The 18,606-nt window shown below is 50.5% G+C and overlaps 1 protein-coding gene across 1 annotated transcript; it reads right to left on the bottom strand.

Moving 5' to 3' along the window:
- Window positions 1-1,194: 1,194 nt before the first annotated feature.
- On the bottom strand, window positions 1,195-11,647 carry LOC103191591 (mucin-3B-like). Its single transcript, XM_042346020.1, has 11 exons — window positions 11,621-11,647; window positions 10,395-10,580; window positions 9,872-9,976; window positions 8,893-9,011; window positions 8,348-8,406; window positions 7,333-7,454; window positions 6,814-6,879; window positions 5,645-5,807; window positions 4,213-4,377; window positions 2,054-2,139; window positions 1,195-1,523 (listed from the first exon to the last, which is right to left on the bottom strand). The coding sequence occupies exons 2-11, from the start codon at window positions 10,570-10,572 to the stop codon at window positions 1,477-1,479; spliced, it is 1,110 nt and encodes a 369-aa protein (XP_042201954.1). The 5' UTR covers window positions 10,573-10,580; window positions 11,621-11,647; the 3' UTR covers window positions 1,195-1,476.
- Window positions 11,648-18,606: the final 6,959 nt, after the last annotated feature.

Raw genomic sequence — 18,606 nt, 5'->3', positions numbered from 1 at the left:
CTATATCCCATCATGTTATTTCCTAAAACTATCTCAAATGTGTTTGATCTAATCTCATCTCTTTCACTCGCGCTCTCACTCTCAGTTCCTGGTCGATGTTTCCCCCACAGAATGCACAGTAACTGCACTTTGCGGTCTATTCTGTGAAGCGCTTTGAGATGTCGGGAAGCCATGATAAGGCGCTGTATCCAATTCAAGGATTATTATTATTCCTTTCCCGCTCCCTCCACTCAGCGGGCTCCAGTCTCCTCCATGACCCGCCCATCCTGCCCACTCCACCATCAGCATTTAGGCCTTCAGCCTCTCTGCCGCCACCCTCTGGGAATCTCTTTCACAAGCCATTGACATGTCATTGGTATCAACATTTTTATTCACATGATATCATGCAAGATATCAGCCCATCTCTGTCTATCCCTCTCGCCTCCGAGAGGAGTTGTGGGTTCAAGCCCCAAATACACACATCGGGGAGTCTGAGCTCACAGTCCAGGCTGACGCGGAGAGAAACGCATTGTCTGAGACGACATATCCTTTGGATGAGACGTTAAACCTCATTCACAACCACAGAAGGTCCGTGCCCTGCTCAGGCGGACATTAAAGATTTCCCGCGGTGCTGTTGGGAAACGAGAAGGTAGTTTCTCTCCATCTCTCCTGTCTGTGATGGCTGACAAGCCCCCAAATAAAATCATTCACTCGCTTGATGGCTATTTGCGAGGATGTTGTGATGCGCACGATTGCGTGAGTTCGCCCACGAAAGACACAGTCACTTCGCTTCACGGTGAAACATGTGAAGCAATTTGCGATGTCTCGACGATACGATCAAGGGCAGGATCCAATGCGAGTGTGATCACAGAGCGCAATGCTTCAAAACACGGGTAATTCAGCCCAAAACAGTGCTTGCTGCTGATAGTATTCCACATGAGTCTTCCCAAGAGAGTGCGGGGGAGAGCGCGGGGTGGGATTGATCAGGGCTATGGGGAGAGAGCGGGGGAGTGGGGTTGATCAGGGCTATGGGGAGAGAGCGGGGGAGTGGGGCTGATCAGGGCTATGGGGAGAGAGCGGGGGAGTGGGGCTGATCAGGGCTATGGGGAGAGAGCGGGGGAGTGGGGTTGATCAGGTCTATGGGGAGAGGGGTTGATTTGGAAGCTCTTCTTAAAGAGTGGGCACAGACACGATGGGCCAAATGGCCTCCTCCTGTGCTGTATAATCCTGTGATTCTATGATTTTATTGCATTCAATTTCATTTCAGATCACATCACCGCGTACATTTTGATTTGCTCGTTCTAAACTAAAGGGGTCGAAATTGGCTCTGAATGTCAGAGGAAGAAGATTGGGGAAAACAAAACAATGGGGACTCCCCCCCCCCACCCCGGCTCAGTGGGAGGCATTCTTGCCCCCAAAACTCCCCACCAGCCAGTCAGAAGGTTGTGGTCCCGAAGCCCCCCCAGTGGGAGTTGGTGTTGGGAGGAGTACTGTGTTTCACTGACTCTCCAACGATGATGGAGTTGTGGAAGTTTGAGGAGATTCTGCAATAGATTTGGAAACAGAAAGTTAGTGGGAAAGAACATTTTGGGGTTGGGATGAAAACACAGTAACAGAACGGTTTGAGGGAGAGTGTAAACGCCTTTCAGGGCGTCTGAATGCACTTCACGGGCAATGGCTATGTGTTTTGATGGTGATTTGCATCCAGAGACATCCCCACAAAAAGCACAGAATGACTGGAATCGGGGGATTGTCGGACAGTCCATCAGCTGTCAACTCGCGGATGACTTTTTTTCCTGGGGATAAAATTCCATTAAAAAAAAAACTGATAACAATGACTGGGCCACTCAACCCATGATGTTTGTGGGGACGCTGCTGTGCAAAGTTGGCTGCCGTGTTTCGTCAACAAAATACACAGTCACTACACCTGACAGTATAGTTTGTGAAGCGCTTGGCGACGTCTCAACAACACAATCAGGTGCTGTATTAACTACAGGAATATTATTATTATTAATCATTATTTATCAAATGCATCAAACATCGAGAGAGCCGCTGCCGCTGCTCTGGGCTGTACCTCGGCCAACTCCGAACACAGTGAGCTTCGGCCACTCAAAGTCTTCCTCCCACAATGAGCTGTTTTCCACACTCATCAGCTTCTCCCTGTGTAGAGGACACAACATTCCATCATTCCCTCCTCTTCCCCCTCCTCCTCAACCAACCCTCTCCCTCCTCTCCCCCCGCCCACTCCCCACCTTCCCCCTCCTGGCTCCAAGGTGACCTGTTTGACAATGGATGTGATCTACTCCCGGTTCCTGAGACAGGAGGGGCCGCGGGATCCCAGGGCTCTCAGTGCTGATGGCGGCCCGGCCCGGCCCATCGGCAGGACCTGGAAGGGAATCCTCCCCCTCAGCTCCTGCAGCAAAGCCCTAACTCACTCACTAACTCACTCACTAACTAATACCTAACTAACTAACTCACTCACTCACTAACTAAGTAACTAACTAACTCACTCACTCACTAAGTAAAAACTAATTCACTGACTAACTCACTAACTAACTCACTAGCTCACTAACTAACACACTAACTCACCAACTCACTCACTGACTCACTAACTAACTCACAAACGAACTCACTAACTGACTCACTGACTCACTAGTCACTGACTCAGTAACCGGCCGCGCTGTGTGTGGGTTTCGCTGGTTAGACCCCAGCAGTTACCCCCAATGCTCACTCTGGGCTCCCCCCAAACTGTGAGAGTATGAGAGAGAGTGAGCGCATCAATCAGAGAGAGAGCCACGTGATGAGTTAACCAGGAAGTTAGTGAGCTGGTTGGTTGGGTAGTTAGTGAGCTGGTCGGTTGGGCAGTCAGTGAGCTGGTCGGTTGGGCAGTCAGTGAGCTGGTCGGTTGGGCAGTCAGTGAGCTGGTCGGTTGGGCAGTCAGTGAGCTGGTCGGTTGGGCAGTCAGTGAGCTGGTCGGTTGGGCAGTCAGTGAGCTGGTCGGTTGGCCAGTCAGTGAGCTGGTCGGTTGGCCAGTCAGTGAGCTGGTCGGTTGGCCAGTCAGTGAGCTGGTCGGTTGGCCAGTCAGTGAGCTGGTCGGTTGGCCAGTCAGTGAGCTGGTCGGTTGGCCAGTCAGTGAGCTGGTCGGTTGGCCAGTCAGTGAGCTGGTCGGTTGGCCAGTCAGTGAGCTGGTCGGTTGGCCAGTCAGTGAGCTGGTCGGTTGGCCAGTCAGTGAGCTGGTCGGTTGGCCAGTCAGTGAGCTGGTCGGTTGGCCAGTCAGTGAGCTGGTCGGTTGGCCAGTCAGTGAGCTGGTCGGTTGGCCAGTCAGTGAGCTGGTCGGTTGGCCAGTCAGTGAGCTGGTCGGTTGGCCAGTCAGTGAGCTGGTCGGTTGGCCAGTCAGTGAGCTGGTCGGTTGGCCAGTCAGTGAGCTGGTCGGTTGGCCAGTCAGTGAGCTGGTCGGTTGGCCAGTCAGTGAGCTGGTCGGTTGGCCAGTCAGTGAGCTGGTCGGTTGGCCAGTCAGTGAGCTGGTCGGTTGGCCAGTCAGTGAGCTGGTCGGTTGGCCAGTCAGTGAGCTGGTCGGTTGGGTAGTCAGTGAGCTGGTCGGTTGGGTAGTCAGTGAGCTGGTCGGTTGGGTAGTCAGTGAGCTGGTCGGTTGGGTAATCAGTGAGCTGGTCGGTTGGCTAGTTAGTGAGCTGGTCGGTTGGCTAGTTAGTGAGCTGGTTGGTTGGCTAGTTAGTGAGCTGGTTGGTTGGGTAGTTGGTGAGCTGGTTGGTTGGGTAGTTGGTGAGCTGGTTGGTTGGGTAGTCGGTGAGCTGGTTGGTTGGCTAGTCGGTGAGCTGGTTGGTTGGGTAGTCAGTGAGCTGGTTGGTTGGGTAGTCAGTGAGCTGGTTGGTTGGGTAGTCAGTGAGCTGGTTGGTTGGGTAGTCAGTGAGCTGGTTGGTTGGCTAGTCAGTGAGCTGGTTGGTTGGCTAGTCAGTGAGCTGGTTGGTTGGCTAGTCAGTGAGCTGGTTGGTTGGCTAGTCAGTGAGCTGGTTGGTTGGGTAGTCAGCGAGCTGGTTGGTTAGCTAGTCAGCGAGCTGGTTGGTTAGCTAGTCAGCAGGCTGGTTGGTTAGCTAGTCAGCGGGCTGGTTGGTTAGCTAGTCAGCAGGCTGGTTGGTTAGCTAGTTAGCGAGCTGGTTGGTTAGCTAGTTAGCGGGCTGGTTGGTTAGCGAGTTAGTGAGCCGGTCAGTCAGTTACCTGGCTTGTTTTTGTTGCCGGTTCTTCATGGTGTAGATGGTGAGGACGATCAGACTGACGAGGAGGACAGCAGCGGCCACAGTGACCCCAGCGATCATCCCGGCCTTGTGCACTCTCAGCTCACAGCGATCTCCATAGTACCAGTACTCCTGGGTCAGGTCACAGCTACACACACAGCACAAGGTAATTGACTGCTCTGCCAACACCATCACCCACACCATCACCCATACCACCACCCACACCAACACCCACACCATCACCCACACCACCACCCACACCACCACCCACACCACCACCCACACCACCACCCACACCAACACCCACACCATCACCCACACCACCACCCACCACACACCCACACCACCACCCACACCACCACCCACACCAACACCCACACCCACACCATCACCCACACCATCACCCACACCAACACCCACACCAACACCCACACCAACACACCCACCATCACCATCACCCACACCCACACCATCACCCCCACCTACACCCGCACCAACACGCCACCAACACCCACACTCACACCACCCACACCTACACCCACACTCACACCACCCACACTCACACCACCCACACTCACACCACCCACACCAACAACAAAACCCACTCGTACACCAACACCCGCACTCACACCTACACCAACACCTACACCCACACCAACACCCACATCCACACCATCACCCATACTATCACCCACACCCCACCAACACCCCACTCACACCACCCACACCCCCACCCCCACCCACACCAACAACCACACTCACACCACCCACACCAACACCCACATCCACACCGTCACCCACACCAACAACACCCACACCATCACCCACACCAACAACACCCCCACCCACACCCCCACCAACAACCACACTCACACCACCCACACCAACACCAACACACACACACCAACTCCAACACACACCCACACCAACACCAATGCACACACCCAAACCAACACCCACACCAACATTCACACCAACATCCACATCCACACCCACACCAACATTCACACCAACATCCACACACACACCAACATTCACATCCACATCTACACCCACACCAACATCTACACCAACACTCATACCAACGTCTCACACTGGTACTTGCCCACCAACTCCTCCCTCCCCCCACCTCCCACTGTGATTCCCAGCCCAAGATTCCCCCCTTTGACTCTCACTGTGACCCCCACCTTCACCCCCTTCCACCACCTCACTGCCCCTCCCCCCATGTCTGGTGCCTAAACCCTTGTGTGTTGCCCCCCCCCCCATCCCCCATGTCTGGTGCCTAAACCCTTGTGTGTTGCCCCCCCCCCCCCCATATGTTGCCCCCCGCTGTATGTGGTGCTTTTCTCCTGTTCTCCCCCCGGGTACCTCTAAGTGCCCTCACTAGGTGGCACTAGCGCAGTGCGGGTACTTACAAGCAGATGGGTCCTCGTGTGGTCAGGCCACACCGGCCTTGTGAGCAGGTGAGTGGTTCGTTGTGGACAGCGTTACAGCGAGAGGCACACACCAGGCCTGACCCCGTCGCCACCATCTCGAAATGTGGCTTCATCTCCTCACTGACTGCAGCCGCACAGGCATCTGCCAAAACACCAGCCTGGTCACCATTGACACCCATCCCAACACCCACCCTAACACCCACCCCAACACCGACATCCACCCCAACACCCACCCCAACACCGATACCCACCCCAACACCCACCCCAACACCCACCCCAACACCCACACCTACACCGACATCCACCCCAACACCCACCCCAACACCCACTCCAACACCCACTCCAACACCCACTCCAACAACAAGATTGTCTTGAGACCGGCCTTGAAGGAGGAAAGGGAGGAAGCAAGGCGAAGGCACCCAGCCCAACACCCACACCCACACGCACCCCAACATGCACCCCAACACCCACACGCACCCCAACACACCCACACACACCCCAACACACACACCCAACACACACACCAACACTGACCCCAACACCCACCCCAACAGCCATAACCAAACCATCACCCACCCCAACACCAACGGCCACCCCAACACCAACATCAAACCCACACCCATACCCACCCCAACACCCACCCCAACACCCACACCAGCACCTACACCAACATCAACACTAATATCAACAGCAGTAACAACATCCACCCTAACACTAACAGCCTTTACCAAACTTTTACACATGGTCACCCCAACACCAACGCTGCAGCTCTCAACTCGACACCTCCACCACCTCCGACTTTAAGATGCCCCCCCCCCCCCACTTTGTTCTGGATTCCTCCCCCCACCGGAGGAAATAGTTTCTCTTCCGTTACCCCATCGAATACCATTATCATTTTAAACAGCTCAATCAGTTCACTGCTCAACCTTCGAAACTCAAGGGAATCCAGACCAAAGTTTACGCAACCTATCCTCCTAATTTAACCCTTTCAGTGCTGGTATAAAATTAGTTAGATAACTCTGCACATAGTTTATGTAGTGTTTACATGCAACATATTCTGTGATTTACGTGTAACGTATCCTGTGGTTTAAATGTGGTTTGCCCGGAGTTTGCTCATGATGTGCCCTGGGTTAAGATTTCTCACTTACCGTCAGCATCTGATTTCTCAAACTTCACTGTCGTGAAGCTACTGTTGATCTGAAAACTGAAATTCCCTGTAAACAACAGAAACAGGTCATAACAGATAGTGAGAACCACTGTCACAGGGCAAGAGAAAGAGAGAGATTCACTCTGACACAGACAGAGAGAGTTTAGGAGATCAAGGACCTCAAGCACTTCACAGGACTCACTGTAAAGTGTAGTGACTATGTATTTTGGGGAGAACGCCAATTTCTGTACAGTGATGCCCCACAAATAGCCGTGATGTGAGCAAGCGAGTTGTCAGCCAGCACACTGAGAGAGAGGCAGAGACAGAGCGAAGTCTCTTCTCTTTTCTCTGACAGTACCACAGAAGATCTTTCAACAACCGTCTGAACAGGGCGCAGACGAGGAGTGAGGTTCTACATCTCATGTGAAGGTCAGCGTCTCCGACAATCCAGTGCTCTCCCCCCCCCCCATACATTCTGACAGATTATGAGCTATGGAGAGGGGTTTGGAGAGTTCCTCACCACTACTGCTGGCTTCCAGTTCATCTTGTATGCTACTCTGGGTGTTACTGATAAAATCCTCTGTGATCTTCTCAGGAGGCAGAACGAACATTATTTCATGGTCAACCACGATGCTGCCCTTTCTGGGTAACAACAACAACACATTACATTTACACAGCGCGTTTCACGTCAGTAGGACATCCCAAGGCGCTGGACAGTCAGGGATTTGGACCCGAGCTGGTGGTGGAATCAGGAGGGATGGAGGGCAGGGAAGGTAGGGATAGGTGGGTGACTGAAGGTGAGGTTGAAGAGGAGGGCCTTGAGATAGGTTTTGAAGAGGTAAGGGAGGGGGTGAGGTGGAGGGACTGTGGGATGGACTTCCAGAGGGTGGAGGCAGAGAGGTTGAAGGCCCACTCACCAATGGTTAGGTGAGTGAAATGGGGGACGCGAAGCAGGCCAGCTTGCTGAGTGCAGGGAACAGGTGGATTGGTGGAGATAGAGAGGAACAAGGCTGTGGAGGGCTTTGAAGGTGTGGGTAAAAGAAAAAGATTGTTTATTTTGTTTGAGGGATTATTACCCCCAGAAAAGCAATCCACTAATTGACTAACAACCGGGTTGCTACTTACTGCAAGCTAAGAGAAGTGTGTGTCTGTGTGGAGTAAGGAAGGAAACTTGCCCAACGTTTCGCCCCTGCCAGGAATCAAACCCAAGTTCTCTCGCTTGCGAGGTAAATTCTCTAACCACTGTGCTCCACAATGAGAGGTGTTTAATTTTGGTGCAAAAATTGGGAGGGAGTATACACTCAGTGGCACCATCTTGCCAGAGCATCCAGCAGAGCAGGAAGAGGGGCATTGAAAGTACAGGGTGATAAGCGGATTTCCAGACTCTTTACTGGTGTTTTTGGCTGGGATGCAGGAATGTCCTGGAATGGGAATGTCGGGACAGGTTGGGGTGGGAGGGCTCTCACTGAAACCTCTACACAGCTCACAGTAACGATCAAGGATGTTTGTGGAAGAAGCTGCATTGATGAATTCACCTCAATTCTTTCACGATCACTTTGTCGTATCCATCAATGTTGCCATAAATCTGATCCATCTGTGAGTTAAGCAGAGGCAAGATGGTCACCACATGGGATGCACAGTAAGTGGGCGGAGATATGGTGAGTGGGCAGAAACTTGGGGTGTGGGCAGAGTCACAGTGAACGGGTGGAGGCAGTGTGTGGGAGGAGACACAGTGTGTGGGCAGACTTGGGGTGTGGGCAGAGTCACAGTGAGCGGGTGGAGACATTGGGTAAGGGAGGAGACACAGTGAGTGGGTGGAGATACCGTGAACAGGTGGAGACAGGACTGGGACAGAGAGCTCCAGGAAAGGTGGTTGAGGACAGGGCACTGGGATTTATTTAAGAAGCAGCTGGGCGCTGTGTTGGGGGAAAGGTCAGGTGGGTGTTTCTGGAGGGAGGAGATTAATGGTCAGAATGGGCTTCTTCATCCGAAAGGACCTTGTGGTGTTGTGAGGTCAAACTTGTTCAGTGAAGGTGTGTGCAAACCCAATTTGTATTCATTAGTATTCAACAATTCAAACCTGGTTCTTAAAGTCTCTCGTGAAGTTCTTAAACTCCGTGCTTTGGTTGTCCGCCATCGCTGGTTTGAACTCTTCGTTTCCTATTTTCACTGAGGCACCAAATGTATTGGTGACGTTCTCTGTAAACGAGTTTACAGCGCTTAGTGAGCGACAACAACCACCACAACAACTTGCATTTGTTTTGCGCCCCTCACGCGTGTAGCGTCCCAGGGCACTTGAACGCAACACACACAGGAGAGGACTGTGTTTTACACATCATTGAAAACAAACTGTTATGAATAGAGGTGTTGGGTAGAAAAAACACTGCTGGAAACCTAGTTCTAAGGGCAAAACCTTGTCGGCCCTTCCAGGTCCAGCCGATGGGCCGGGTCAGGCTGCCATCAGCAGTGAGTGCCCTGGGACACTGCGGCCCCTCCTGGCTCAGGAACCGGGGCTAGAGACCGGCACAGAGTGGGGGGGGGCTCGATTCCCACATTCCCTTGGCAAACACGTCACCTTGGAGCCAGTTCTGTTCCAAAGATCTTACCTCCTCTCCCAAGGAGAAAGGAACAGAGGGTGAGGGGGTGACAGGGAGGGAGCGTCAGTGGGGTGGAGACTTATATTGTGTGCAAAGATCAGCACAGACTAGTTGGCCCTGATTACCTGTTTCTACGCTGAACAATCCAGGTTCACCAACAAACAGACATAAAAACAAACAACAATAAAATTACATTTGTACAAAGGGAATAGAACTGTTTTTATAGCCATTTTACACCCACAAACAACAACAACAAGTTACATTTACACAGTGCCTCTCACCTCAGGAGGACGTCCCAAAGTGCTGGACAGTCAGGGATTTGGACCCGAGCTGCGTGCGCAAGAGAAAGACAACAAGAACCAGTTGTATTTACATAACTGGGGTTCCATGGGGACCTAAGAGGGAAGGGGTGGGAAGATGACCAAAGGTGCGGTAAAAGACACTTGATTGACAAATACTCACCAACTTTAACTGTCTCAGACGCGGATTCACAGAACTTGCCGATGAACGGAGAAACACACTTACACTCGGTACCAGTCCAGGTCCCTCCATTCTGACACTTATTTACTGAGGGGGTGTGAAATGACAGAGCGTTAGTTGTGACACACGCTGAGCAGACAACCCCAACACACCTGGTTCCATCGACCCCCCACCCCTCCCTATGGACCATCCCCACATTCCGTGAGTCCTGTAGCTCAGTGGTTAGAGCACTCGCCTCGCAAGTGAGAGGACCTGGGTGTAATACAAAGCGGGTTCCAACTTACTGCCAAACAGGTGAGAGTGTGGAGTAAGGAAACTTGCCTAAAGTTTGCCCTGACCTGCCTGGGAATCAAACCCAGGTCTCTCGCTTGAGAGGCGAGGGCTCTAACCACTGGGTACTGGACTGCATGGTTGACCTGAGTTTGAAATAGTCTTCAAGACATTCTGTCAAGAGACACAATGAGAAAATCTTCAACGAACGGCATGAAAGGAATATTCACTATACCTGCTGACGGAGCTTTTGAAGTTGAAGTTGGTTTGGTGGTTGTTGTCGTTGGGGGTGAGGTGGTTGTGCGTTTGGTAGTTGGGGGTAAAGTGGTTGGGGGTGAGGTGGTTGGAGGAGGGGTAGTTGGGGGTGAGGTGGTTGGGGGTTTGGAGCTGGCAGTTGATGCTTCACTTGTCATTGTTGTTCCTGTTGCATTGGGAGAAGGAAATGACAGCCATATATCATTACACTGTGTATCTGCTAAGACTTCACCTAAAACTCCATGAGCAAACACAACAAAGTAGAGGACAGGAGAGCGCAGAGTGAGAGGGTGAGGGATGATTCAGGATAGCAACAGCACGTTTATAAGTATTTCTCTATTCTTCGCTCCACCAAAGTAATTGTTTCACTGCGAGGGACAAAAGGTAGACAGAGCTAATGGTGTAGAGGAGGGAACTACAGCTCACAGACCAGGAGGTCACAGTGCTGGGTTTGCTGGTCTCCAGGGAGGCTAAATTAGATGCCAAAGCCTTCCCGTGGTTGGTGAGGGCGGAGAGCCATGACTCCTGCTCCAAGTACTTATTTACCATGTCCCATTATGTACCATGTCCCACTGGTGTGTGTTTGGCATCTGGATGGGGGGATGGGGGGGTGGACAATCAGCTGTGACGCCCTCTACAGACTCGCCAATAATCACTAATGAGGCGCATACATAGACGATGGCCATTTGGGTGGATGGACAATCGTTGTCCAGGGATTTACACCCGAGGACGAAGGTCCCACAACACAATCAGAGGTGTAAACTGGTGCAGATGAATTAGAAAACAAACAAATAAGAAAAATAGAATGTGGTCCTTGTGGAAAATGATGAGATTAGAAACATTTTTCTCAAACAGGATAAATAATAAATAATAATAATCCTTGTGTTTGATATAGCGCTTTTCACATCTTCTGGATGTCTCAAAGCTTTTCACAGAATATATTGGAAAAAGTGGATTGACTGCATAGTTTGTGGGCGAAACATGGCAGCCAATTGCGCACAGCAGCGTCCCACAAACAGTCGTGGATTGAGTGACCAAATTATTACTGTTTTTTGCTCTTGAGGGATTATTATCAGGAGGGTGGAGAAATAAAATTTCCCAAGGTTTCATCCCTGCCAGGAATCAAACACGGGTGTGCCATTTGCGAAGTGACAGACACAACCAAAAATAAGTTTGAAATAGAAAAGATGGCGAAACACAAAAAACCTGGAGATGGCGAGGAGGTTGGAGATGGTGAGGAGCCTGCAGATGGTGAGGAGGTTGGAGATGGTGAGGAGCCTGCAGATGGTGAGGAGGTTGGAGATGGTGAGGAGGTTGCAGCAGTTAATGGTGTTGAGGGGTTTGCAGGTGTAGCAGTTAATGGTGTTGAGGGGTTTGCAGTTGAAGCAGTTAATGGTGTTGAGGGGTTTGCAGGTGAAGCAGTCAATGGTGTTGACGGGTTTGCAGGTGTAGCAGTCAATGGTGTTGAGGGTTTTGCAGTTGAAGCAGTTAATGGTGTTGAGTGGTTTGCAGGTGAAGCAGTTAATGGTGTTGAGGGGTTTGCAGGTGTAGCTGTTAATGTTGTTGAGGGTTTTGCAGTTGAAGCAGTTAATGGTGTTGAGTGGTTTGCAGGTGAAGCAGTTAATGGTGTTGAGGGGTTTGCAGGTGAAGCAGTTAATGGTGTTGAGGGATTTTCAGGTGTAGCAGTTAATGGTGTTGAGGGGTTTGCAGTTGAAGCAGTTAATGGTGTTGAGGGGTTTGCAGGTGTAGCAGTCAATGGTGTTGAGGGGTTTGCAGGTGAAGCAGTTAATGGTGTTGAGGGGTTTGCAGGTGAAGCAGTTGATGGTGTTGAGGGTTTGCAGTGAAGCAGTTAATGGTGTTGAGGGGTTTGCAGGTGAAGCAGTTAATGGTGTTGAGGGGTTTGCAGGTGAAGCAGTCAATGGTGTTGAGGGGTTTGCAGGTGAAGCAGTTAATGGTGTTGAGGGGTTTGCAGGTGAAGCAGTTAATGGTGTTGAGGGTTTGCAGGTGAAGCGTTAATGGTGTTGAGGGGTTTGCAGGTGAAGCAGTTAATGGTGTTGAGGGGTTTGCAGGTGAAGCAGTTAATGGTGTTGAGGGTTTGCAGGTGAAGCAGTTAATGGTGTTGAGGGTTTGCAGGTGAAGCAGTTAATGGTGTTGAGGGGTTTGCAGGTGTAGCAGTTAATGGTGTTGAGGGGTTTGCAGGTGAAGCAGTTAATGGTGTTGAGGGGTTTGCAGGTGAAGCAGTTAATGGTGTTGAGGGTTTGCAGGTGAAGCAGTTAATGGTGTTGAGGGATTTGCAGGTGAAGCAGTCAATGGTGTTGAGGGGTTTGCAGGTGAAGCAGTTAATGGTGTTGAGGGGTTTGCAGGTGAAGCAGTTAATGGTGTTGAGGGGTTTGCAGGTGAAGCAGTTAATGGTGTTGAGGGGTTTGCAGGTGAAGCAGTTAATGGTGTTGACGGGTTTGCAGGTGTAGCAGTCAATGGTGTTGAGGGGTTTGCAGGTGAAGCGTTAATGGTGTTGAGGGGTTTGCAGGTGAAGCGTTAATGGTGTTGAGGGGTTTGCAGGTGAAGCAGTTAATGGTGTTGAGGGGTTTGCAGGTGAAGCAGTTAATGGTGTTGAGGGGTTTGCAGGTGAAGCAGTTAATGGTGTTGAGGGGTTTGCAGGTGAAGCAGTTAATGGTGTTGAGGGGTTTGCAGGTGAAGCAGTTAATGGTGTTGAGGGTTTGCAGGTGAAGCAGTTAATGGTGTTGAGGGGTTTGCAGGTGAAGCAGTTAATGGTGTTGAGTGGTTTGCAGGTGAAGCAGTTAATGGTGTTGAGGGGTTTGCAGGTGTAGCAGTTAATGGTGTTGAGGGGTTTGCAGGTGAAGCAGTTAATGGTGTTGAGGGTTTGCAGGTGAGCAGTTAATGGTGTTGAGGGGTTTGCAGGTGAAGCAGTTAATGGTGTTGAGGGTTTGCAGGTGAGCAGTTAATGGTGTTGAGGGGTTTGCAGGTGAAGCAGTTAATGGTGTTGAGGGGTTTGCAGGTGTAGCAGTTAATGGTGTTGAGGGGTTTGCAGGTGAAGCAGTTAATGGTGTTGAGGGGTTTGCAGGTGAAGCAGTTAATGGTGTTGAGGGGTTTGCAGGTGAAGCAGTTAATGGTGTTGAGGGATTTTCAGGTGTAGCAGTTAATGGTGTTGAGGGGTTTGCAGGTGAAGCAGTTAATGGTGTTGAGGGGTTTGCAGGTGTAGCAGTTAATGGTGTTGAGGGGTTTGCAGGTGAAGCAGTTAATGGTGTTGAGGGGTTTGCAGGTGAAGCAGTTAATGGTGTTGAGGGGTTTGCAGGTGAAGCAGTTAATGGTGTTGAGGGTTTTGCAGGTGTAGCAGTTAATGGTGTTGAGGGGTTTGCAGGTGAAGCAGTTAATGGTGTTGAGGGGTTTGCAGGTGAAGCAGTTAATGGTGTTGAGGGGTTTGCAGGTGAAGCAGTTAATGGTGTTGAGGGGTTTGCAGGTGAAGCAGTTAATGGTGTTGAGGGTTTGCAGTGAAGCAGTTAATGGTGTTGAGGGGTTTGCAGGTGAAGCAGTTAATGGTGTTGAGGGTTTGCAGGTGAGCAGTCAATGGTGTTGAGGGGTTTGCAGGTGAAGCAGTTAATGGTGTTGAGGGGTTTGCAGGTGAAGCAGTTAATGGTGTTGAGGGGTTTGCAGGTGAAGCAGTTAATGGTGTTGAGGGTTTGCAGGTGAAGCAGTTAATGGTGTTGAGGGGTTTGCAGGTGAAGCAGTTAATGGTGTTGAGGGGTTTGCAGGTGAAGCAGTTAATGGTGTTGAGGGGTTTGCAGGTGAAGCAGTTAATGGTGTTGAGGGGTTTGCAGGTGAAGCAGTTAATGGTGTTGAGGGGTTTGCAGGTGAAGCAGTTAATGGTGTTGAGGGGTTTGCAGGTGAAGCAGTCAATGGTGTTGAGGGGTTTGCAGGTGAAGCAGTTAATGGTGTTGAGGGGTTTGCAGGTGAAGCAGTTAATGGTGTTGAGGGGTTTGCAGGTGAAGCAGTTAATGGTGTTGAGGGGTTTGCAGGTGAAGCAGTTAATGGTGTTGAGGGGTTTGCAGGTGAAGCAGTTAATGGTGTTGAGGGATTTGCAGGTGAAGCAGTTAATGGTGTTGAGGGGTTTGCAGGTGAAGCAGTTAATGGTGTTGAGGGGTTTGCAGGTGAAGCAGTTAATGGTGTTGAGGGGTTTGCAGGTGAAGCAGTTAATGGTGTTGAGGGGTTTGCAGGTGAAGCAGTTAATGGTGTTGAGGGTTTGCAGGTGAAGCAGTTAATGGTGTTGAGGGGTTTGCAGGTGAAGCAGTTAATGGTGTTGAGGGGTTTGCAGGTGAAGCGTTAATGGTGTTGAGGGGTTTGCAGGTGAAGCAGTTAATGGTGTTGAGGGGTTTGCAGTTGAAGCAGTTAATGGTGTTGAGGGTTTGCAGGTGAAGCAGTCAATGGTGTTGAGGGTTTGCAGGTGAAGCAGTTAATGGTGTTGAGGGGTTTGCAGGTGAAGCGTTAATGGTGTTGAGGGGTTTGCAGGTGAAGCAGTTAATGGTGTTGAGGGGTTTGCAGGTGAAGCAGTTAATGGTGTTGAGGGTTTGCAGGTGAAGCAGTCAATGGTGTTGAGGGGTTTGCAGGTGAAGCAGTTAATGGTGTTGAGGGGTTTGCAGGTGTAGCAGTCAATGGTGTTGAGGGGTTTGCAGGTGAAGCAGTTAATCGTGTTGAGGGTTTGCAGGTGAAGCAGTTAATGGTGTTGAGGGGTTTGCAGGTGAAGCAGTTAATGGTGTTGAGGGGTTTGCAGGTGAAGCAGTCAATGGTGTTGAGGGTTTGCAGGTGAAGCAGTTAATGGTGTTGAGGGGTTTGCAGGTGAAGCAGTTAATGGTGTTGAGGGGTTTGCAGGTGAAGCAGTTAATGGTGTTGAGGGGTTTGCAGGTGAAGCAGTTAATGGTGTTGAGGGTTTGCAGGTGAAGCAGTTAATGGTGTTGAGGGGTTTGCAGGTGAAGCAGTCAATGGTGTTGAGGGGTTTGCAGGTGAAGCAGTTAATGGTGTTGAGGGGTTTGCAGGTGAAGCAGTTAATGGTGTTGAGGGGTTTGCAGGTGAAGCAGTTAATGGTGTTGAGGGGTTTGCAGGTGAAGCAGTTAATGGTGTTGAGGGTTTGCAGGTGAAGCAGTTAATGGTGTTGAGGGTTTGCAGGTGAAGCAGTCAATGGTGTTGAGGGGTTTGCAGGTGAAGCAGTTAATGGTGTTGAGGGTTTGCAGGTGAAGCAGTTAATGGTGTTGAGGGGTTTGCAGGTGAAGCAGTTAATGGTGTTGAGGGTTTGCAGGTGAAGCAGTCAATGGTGTTGAGGGTTTGCAGGTGAAGCAGTCAATGGTGTTGAGGGGTTTGCAGGTGAAGCAGTTAATGGTGTTGAGGGGTTTGCAGGTGAAGCAGTTAATGGTGTTGAGGGGTTTGCAGGTGAAGCAGTTAATGGTGTTGAGGGGTTTGCAGGTGAAGCAGTTAATGGTGTTGAGGGGTTTGCAGGTGAAGCAGTTAATGGTGTTGAGGGTTTGCAGGTGAAGCAGTTAATGGTGTTGAGGGGTTTGCAGGTGAAGCAGTTAATGGTGTTGAGGGTTTGCAGGTGTAGCAGTTAATGGTGTTGAGGGGTTTGCAGGTGAAGCAGTCAATGGTGTTGACGGGTTTGCAGGTGTAGCAGTCAATGGTGTTGAGGGGTTTGCAGGTGAAGCGGTTAATGGTGTTGAGGGGTTTGCAGGTGAAGCAGTTAATGGTGTTGAGGGGTTTGCAGGTGAAGCAGTTAATGGTGTTGAGGGTTTTGCAGTTGAAGCAGTTAATGGTGTTGAGGGGTTTGCAGGTGAAGCAGTTAATGGTGTTGAGGGGTTTGCAGGTGAAGCAGTCAATGGTGTTGAGGGGTTTGCAGGTGAAGCAGTTAATGGTGTTGAGGGGTTTGCAGGTGAAGCAGTTAATGGTGTTGAGGGTTTGCAGGTGAAGCAGTTAATGGTGTTGAGGGTTTGCAGGTGAAGCAGTTAATGGTGTTGAGGGGTTTGCAGGTGAAGCAGTCAATGGTGTTGAGGGGTTTGCAGGTGAAGCAGTTAATGGTGTTGAGGGGTTTGCAGGTGTAGCAGTCAATGGTGTTGAGGGGTTTGCAGGTGAAGCGGTTAATGGTGTTGAGGGGTTTGCAGGTGAAGCAGTTAATGGTGTTGAGGGGTTTGCAGGTGAAGCAGTTAATGGTGTTGAGGGATTTGCAGGTGAAGCAGTCAATGGTGTTGAGGGGTTTGCAGGTGAAGCAGTTAATGGTGTTGAGGGGTTTGCAGGTGTAGCAGTCAATGGTGTTGAGGGTTTGCAGGTAGCGTTAATGGTGTTGAGGGGTTTGCAGGTGAAGCAGTTAATGGTGTTGAGGGGTTTGCAGGTGAAGCAGTTAATGGTGTTGAGGGATTTGCAGGTGAAGCAGTCAATGGTGTTGAGGGTTTGCAGGTGAAGCAGTTAATGGTGTTGAGGGGTTTTGCAGGTGAAGCAGTTAATGGTGTTGAGGGGTTTGCAGGTGAAGCAGTTAATGGTGTTGAGGGTTTGCAGGTGAAGCAGTTAATGGTGTTGAGGGTTTGCAGGTGAAGCGTTAATGGTGTTGAGGGGTTTGCAGGTGAAGCAGTCAATGGTGTTGAGGGGTTTGCAGGTGAAGCAGTTAATGGTGTTGAGGGGTTTGCAGGTTGAAGCAGTTAATGGTGTTGAGGGGTTTGCAGGTGAAGCAGTTAATGGTTGAGGGGTTGCAGGTGAAGCAGTTAATGGTGAGGGTTTGCAGGTGAAGCAGTTAATGGTGTTGAGGGTTTGCAGGTGAAGCAGTTAATGGTGTTGAGGGTTTGCAGGTGAAGCAGTCAATGGTGTTGAGGGGTTTGCAGGTGAAGCAGTTAATGGTGTTGAGGGGTTTGCAGTTGAAACAGTTATTGGTGTTGAGGGGTTTGCAGGTGTAGCGGTTAATGGTGTTGAGGGGTTTGCAGGTGAAGCAGTTAATGGTGTTGAGGGGTTTGCAGGTGAAGCAGTTAATGGTGTTGAGGGTTTTGCAGTTGAAGCAGTTAATGGTGTTGAGTGGTTTGCAGGTGAAGCAGTTAATGGTGTTGAGGGTTTGCAGGTGAGCAGTCAATGGTGTTGAGGGTTTGCAGGTGAAGCAGTTAATGGTGTTGAGGGGTTTGCAGGTGTAGCGTTAATGGTGTTGAGGGGTTTGCAGGTGAAGCAGTTAATGGTGTTGAGGGTTTGCAGTTGAAGCAGTTAATGGTGTTGAGGGGTTTGCAGGTGAAGCAGTTAATGGTGTTGAGGGGTTTGCAGGTTAGCAGTTAATGGTTTTGAGGGGTTTGCAGGTGAAGCAGTTAATGGTGTTGAGGGGTTTGCAGGTGAGCAGTTAATGGTGTTGAGGGGTTTGCAGGTGAAGCAGTTAATGGTGTTGAGGGGTTTGCAGGTGTAGCAGTTAATGGTGTTGAGGGGTTTGCAGTTGAAGCAGTAAATGGTGTTGAGGGATTTGCAGGTGAAGCTGTTAATGTTGTTGAGGGGATTGCAGGTGTAGCGGTTAATGGGGTTGAGGGGTTTGCAGGTGTAGCGGTTAATGGTGTTGAGGGGTTTGCAGGTGAAGCAGTTAATGGTGTTGAGGGGTTTGCAGGTGAAGCAGTTAATGGTGTTGAGGGTTTTGCAGTTGAAGCAGTTAATGGTGTTGAGTGGTTTGCAGGTGAAGCAGTTAATGGTGTTGAGGGGTTTGCAGGTGTAGCAGTCAATGGTGTTGAGGGGTTTGCAGGTGTAGCAGTCAATGGTGTTGAGGGGTTTGCAGGTGAAGCTGTTAATGGTGTTGAGGGGTTTGCAGTTGAAGCAGTTAATGGTGTTGAGGGTTTGCAGGTGAAGCAGTTAATGGTGTTGAGGGTTTGCAGGTGAAGCAGTTAATGGTGTTGAGGGGTTTGCAGGTGTAAGCGGTTAATGGTGTTGAGGGGTTTGCAGGTGAAGCAGTTAATGGTGTTGAGGGTTTGCAGGTTGAAGCAGTTAATGGTGTTGAGTGGTTTGCAGGTGAAGCAGTTAATGGTGTTGAGGGGTTTGCAGGTGTAGCAGTCAATGGTGTTGAGGGGTTTGCAGGTGAAGCTGTTAATGGTGTTGAGGGTTTGCAGGTGTAGCAGTTAATGGTGTTGAGGGGTTTGCAGTTGAAGCAGTTAATGGTGTTGAGGGGTTTTCAGGTGAAGCAG

The sequence above is a fragment of the Callorhinchus milii genome, unplaced genomic scaffold (genome assembly GCF_018977255.1).
Source record: "Callorhinchus milii isolate IMCB2004 unplaced genomic scaffold, IMCB_Cmil_1.0 Scaffold246, whole genome shotgun sequence".
Classification (NCBI taxonomy): Eukaryota; Metazoa; Chordata; class Chondrichthyes; order Chimaeriformes; family Callorhinchidae; genus Callorhinchus; species Callorhinchus milii.
Note: the sequence above shows the minus strand (reverse complement) of the source record. Positions and strands in the feature narration are given on the sequence as shown.

Excerpts from the sequence above, each read along its gene's own strand:
- LOC103191591 (XM_042346020.1), bottom strand. The coding sequence starts at position 10,572 with ATGACAAGTGAAGCATCAACTGCCAGCTCCAAACCCCCAACCACCTCA. Across the intron at positions 6,880-7,332 it reads ACTGGAAGCCAGCAGTAGTG|GGAATTTCAGTTTTCAGATC; the intron begins GTGAGGAACTCT and ends TGTTGTTTACAG. Across the intron at positions 2,140-4,212 it reads CGGCAACAAAAACAAGCCAG|GGAGAAGCTGATGAGTGTGG; the intron begins GTAACTGACTGA and ends TCCTCTACACAG.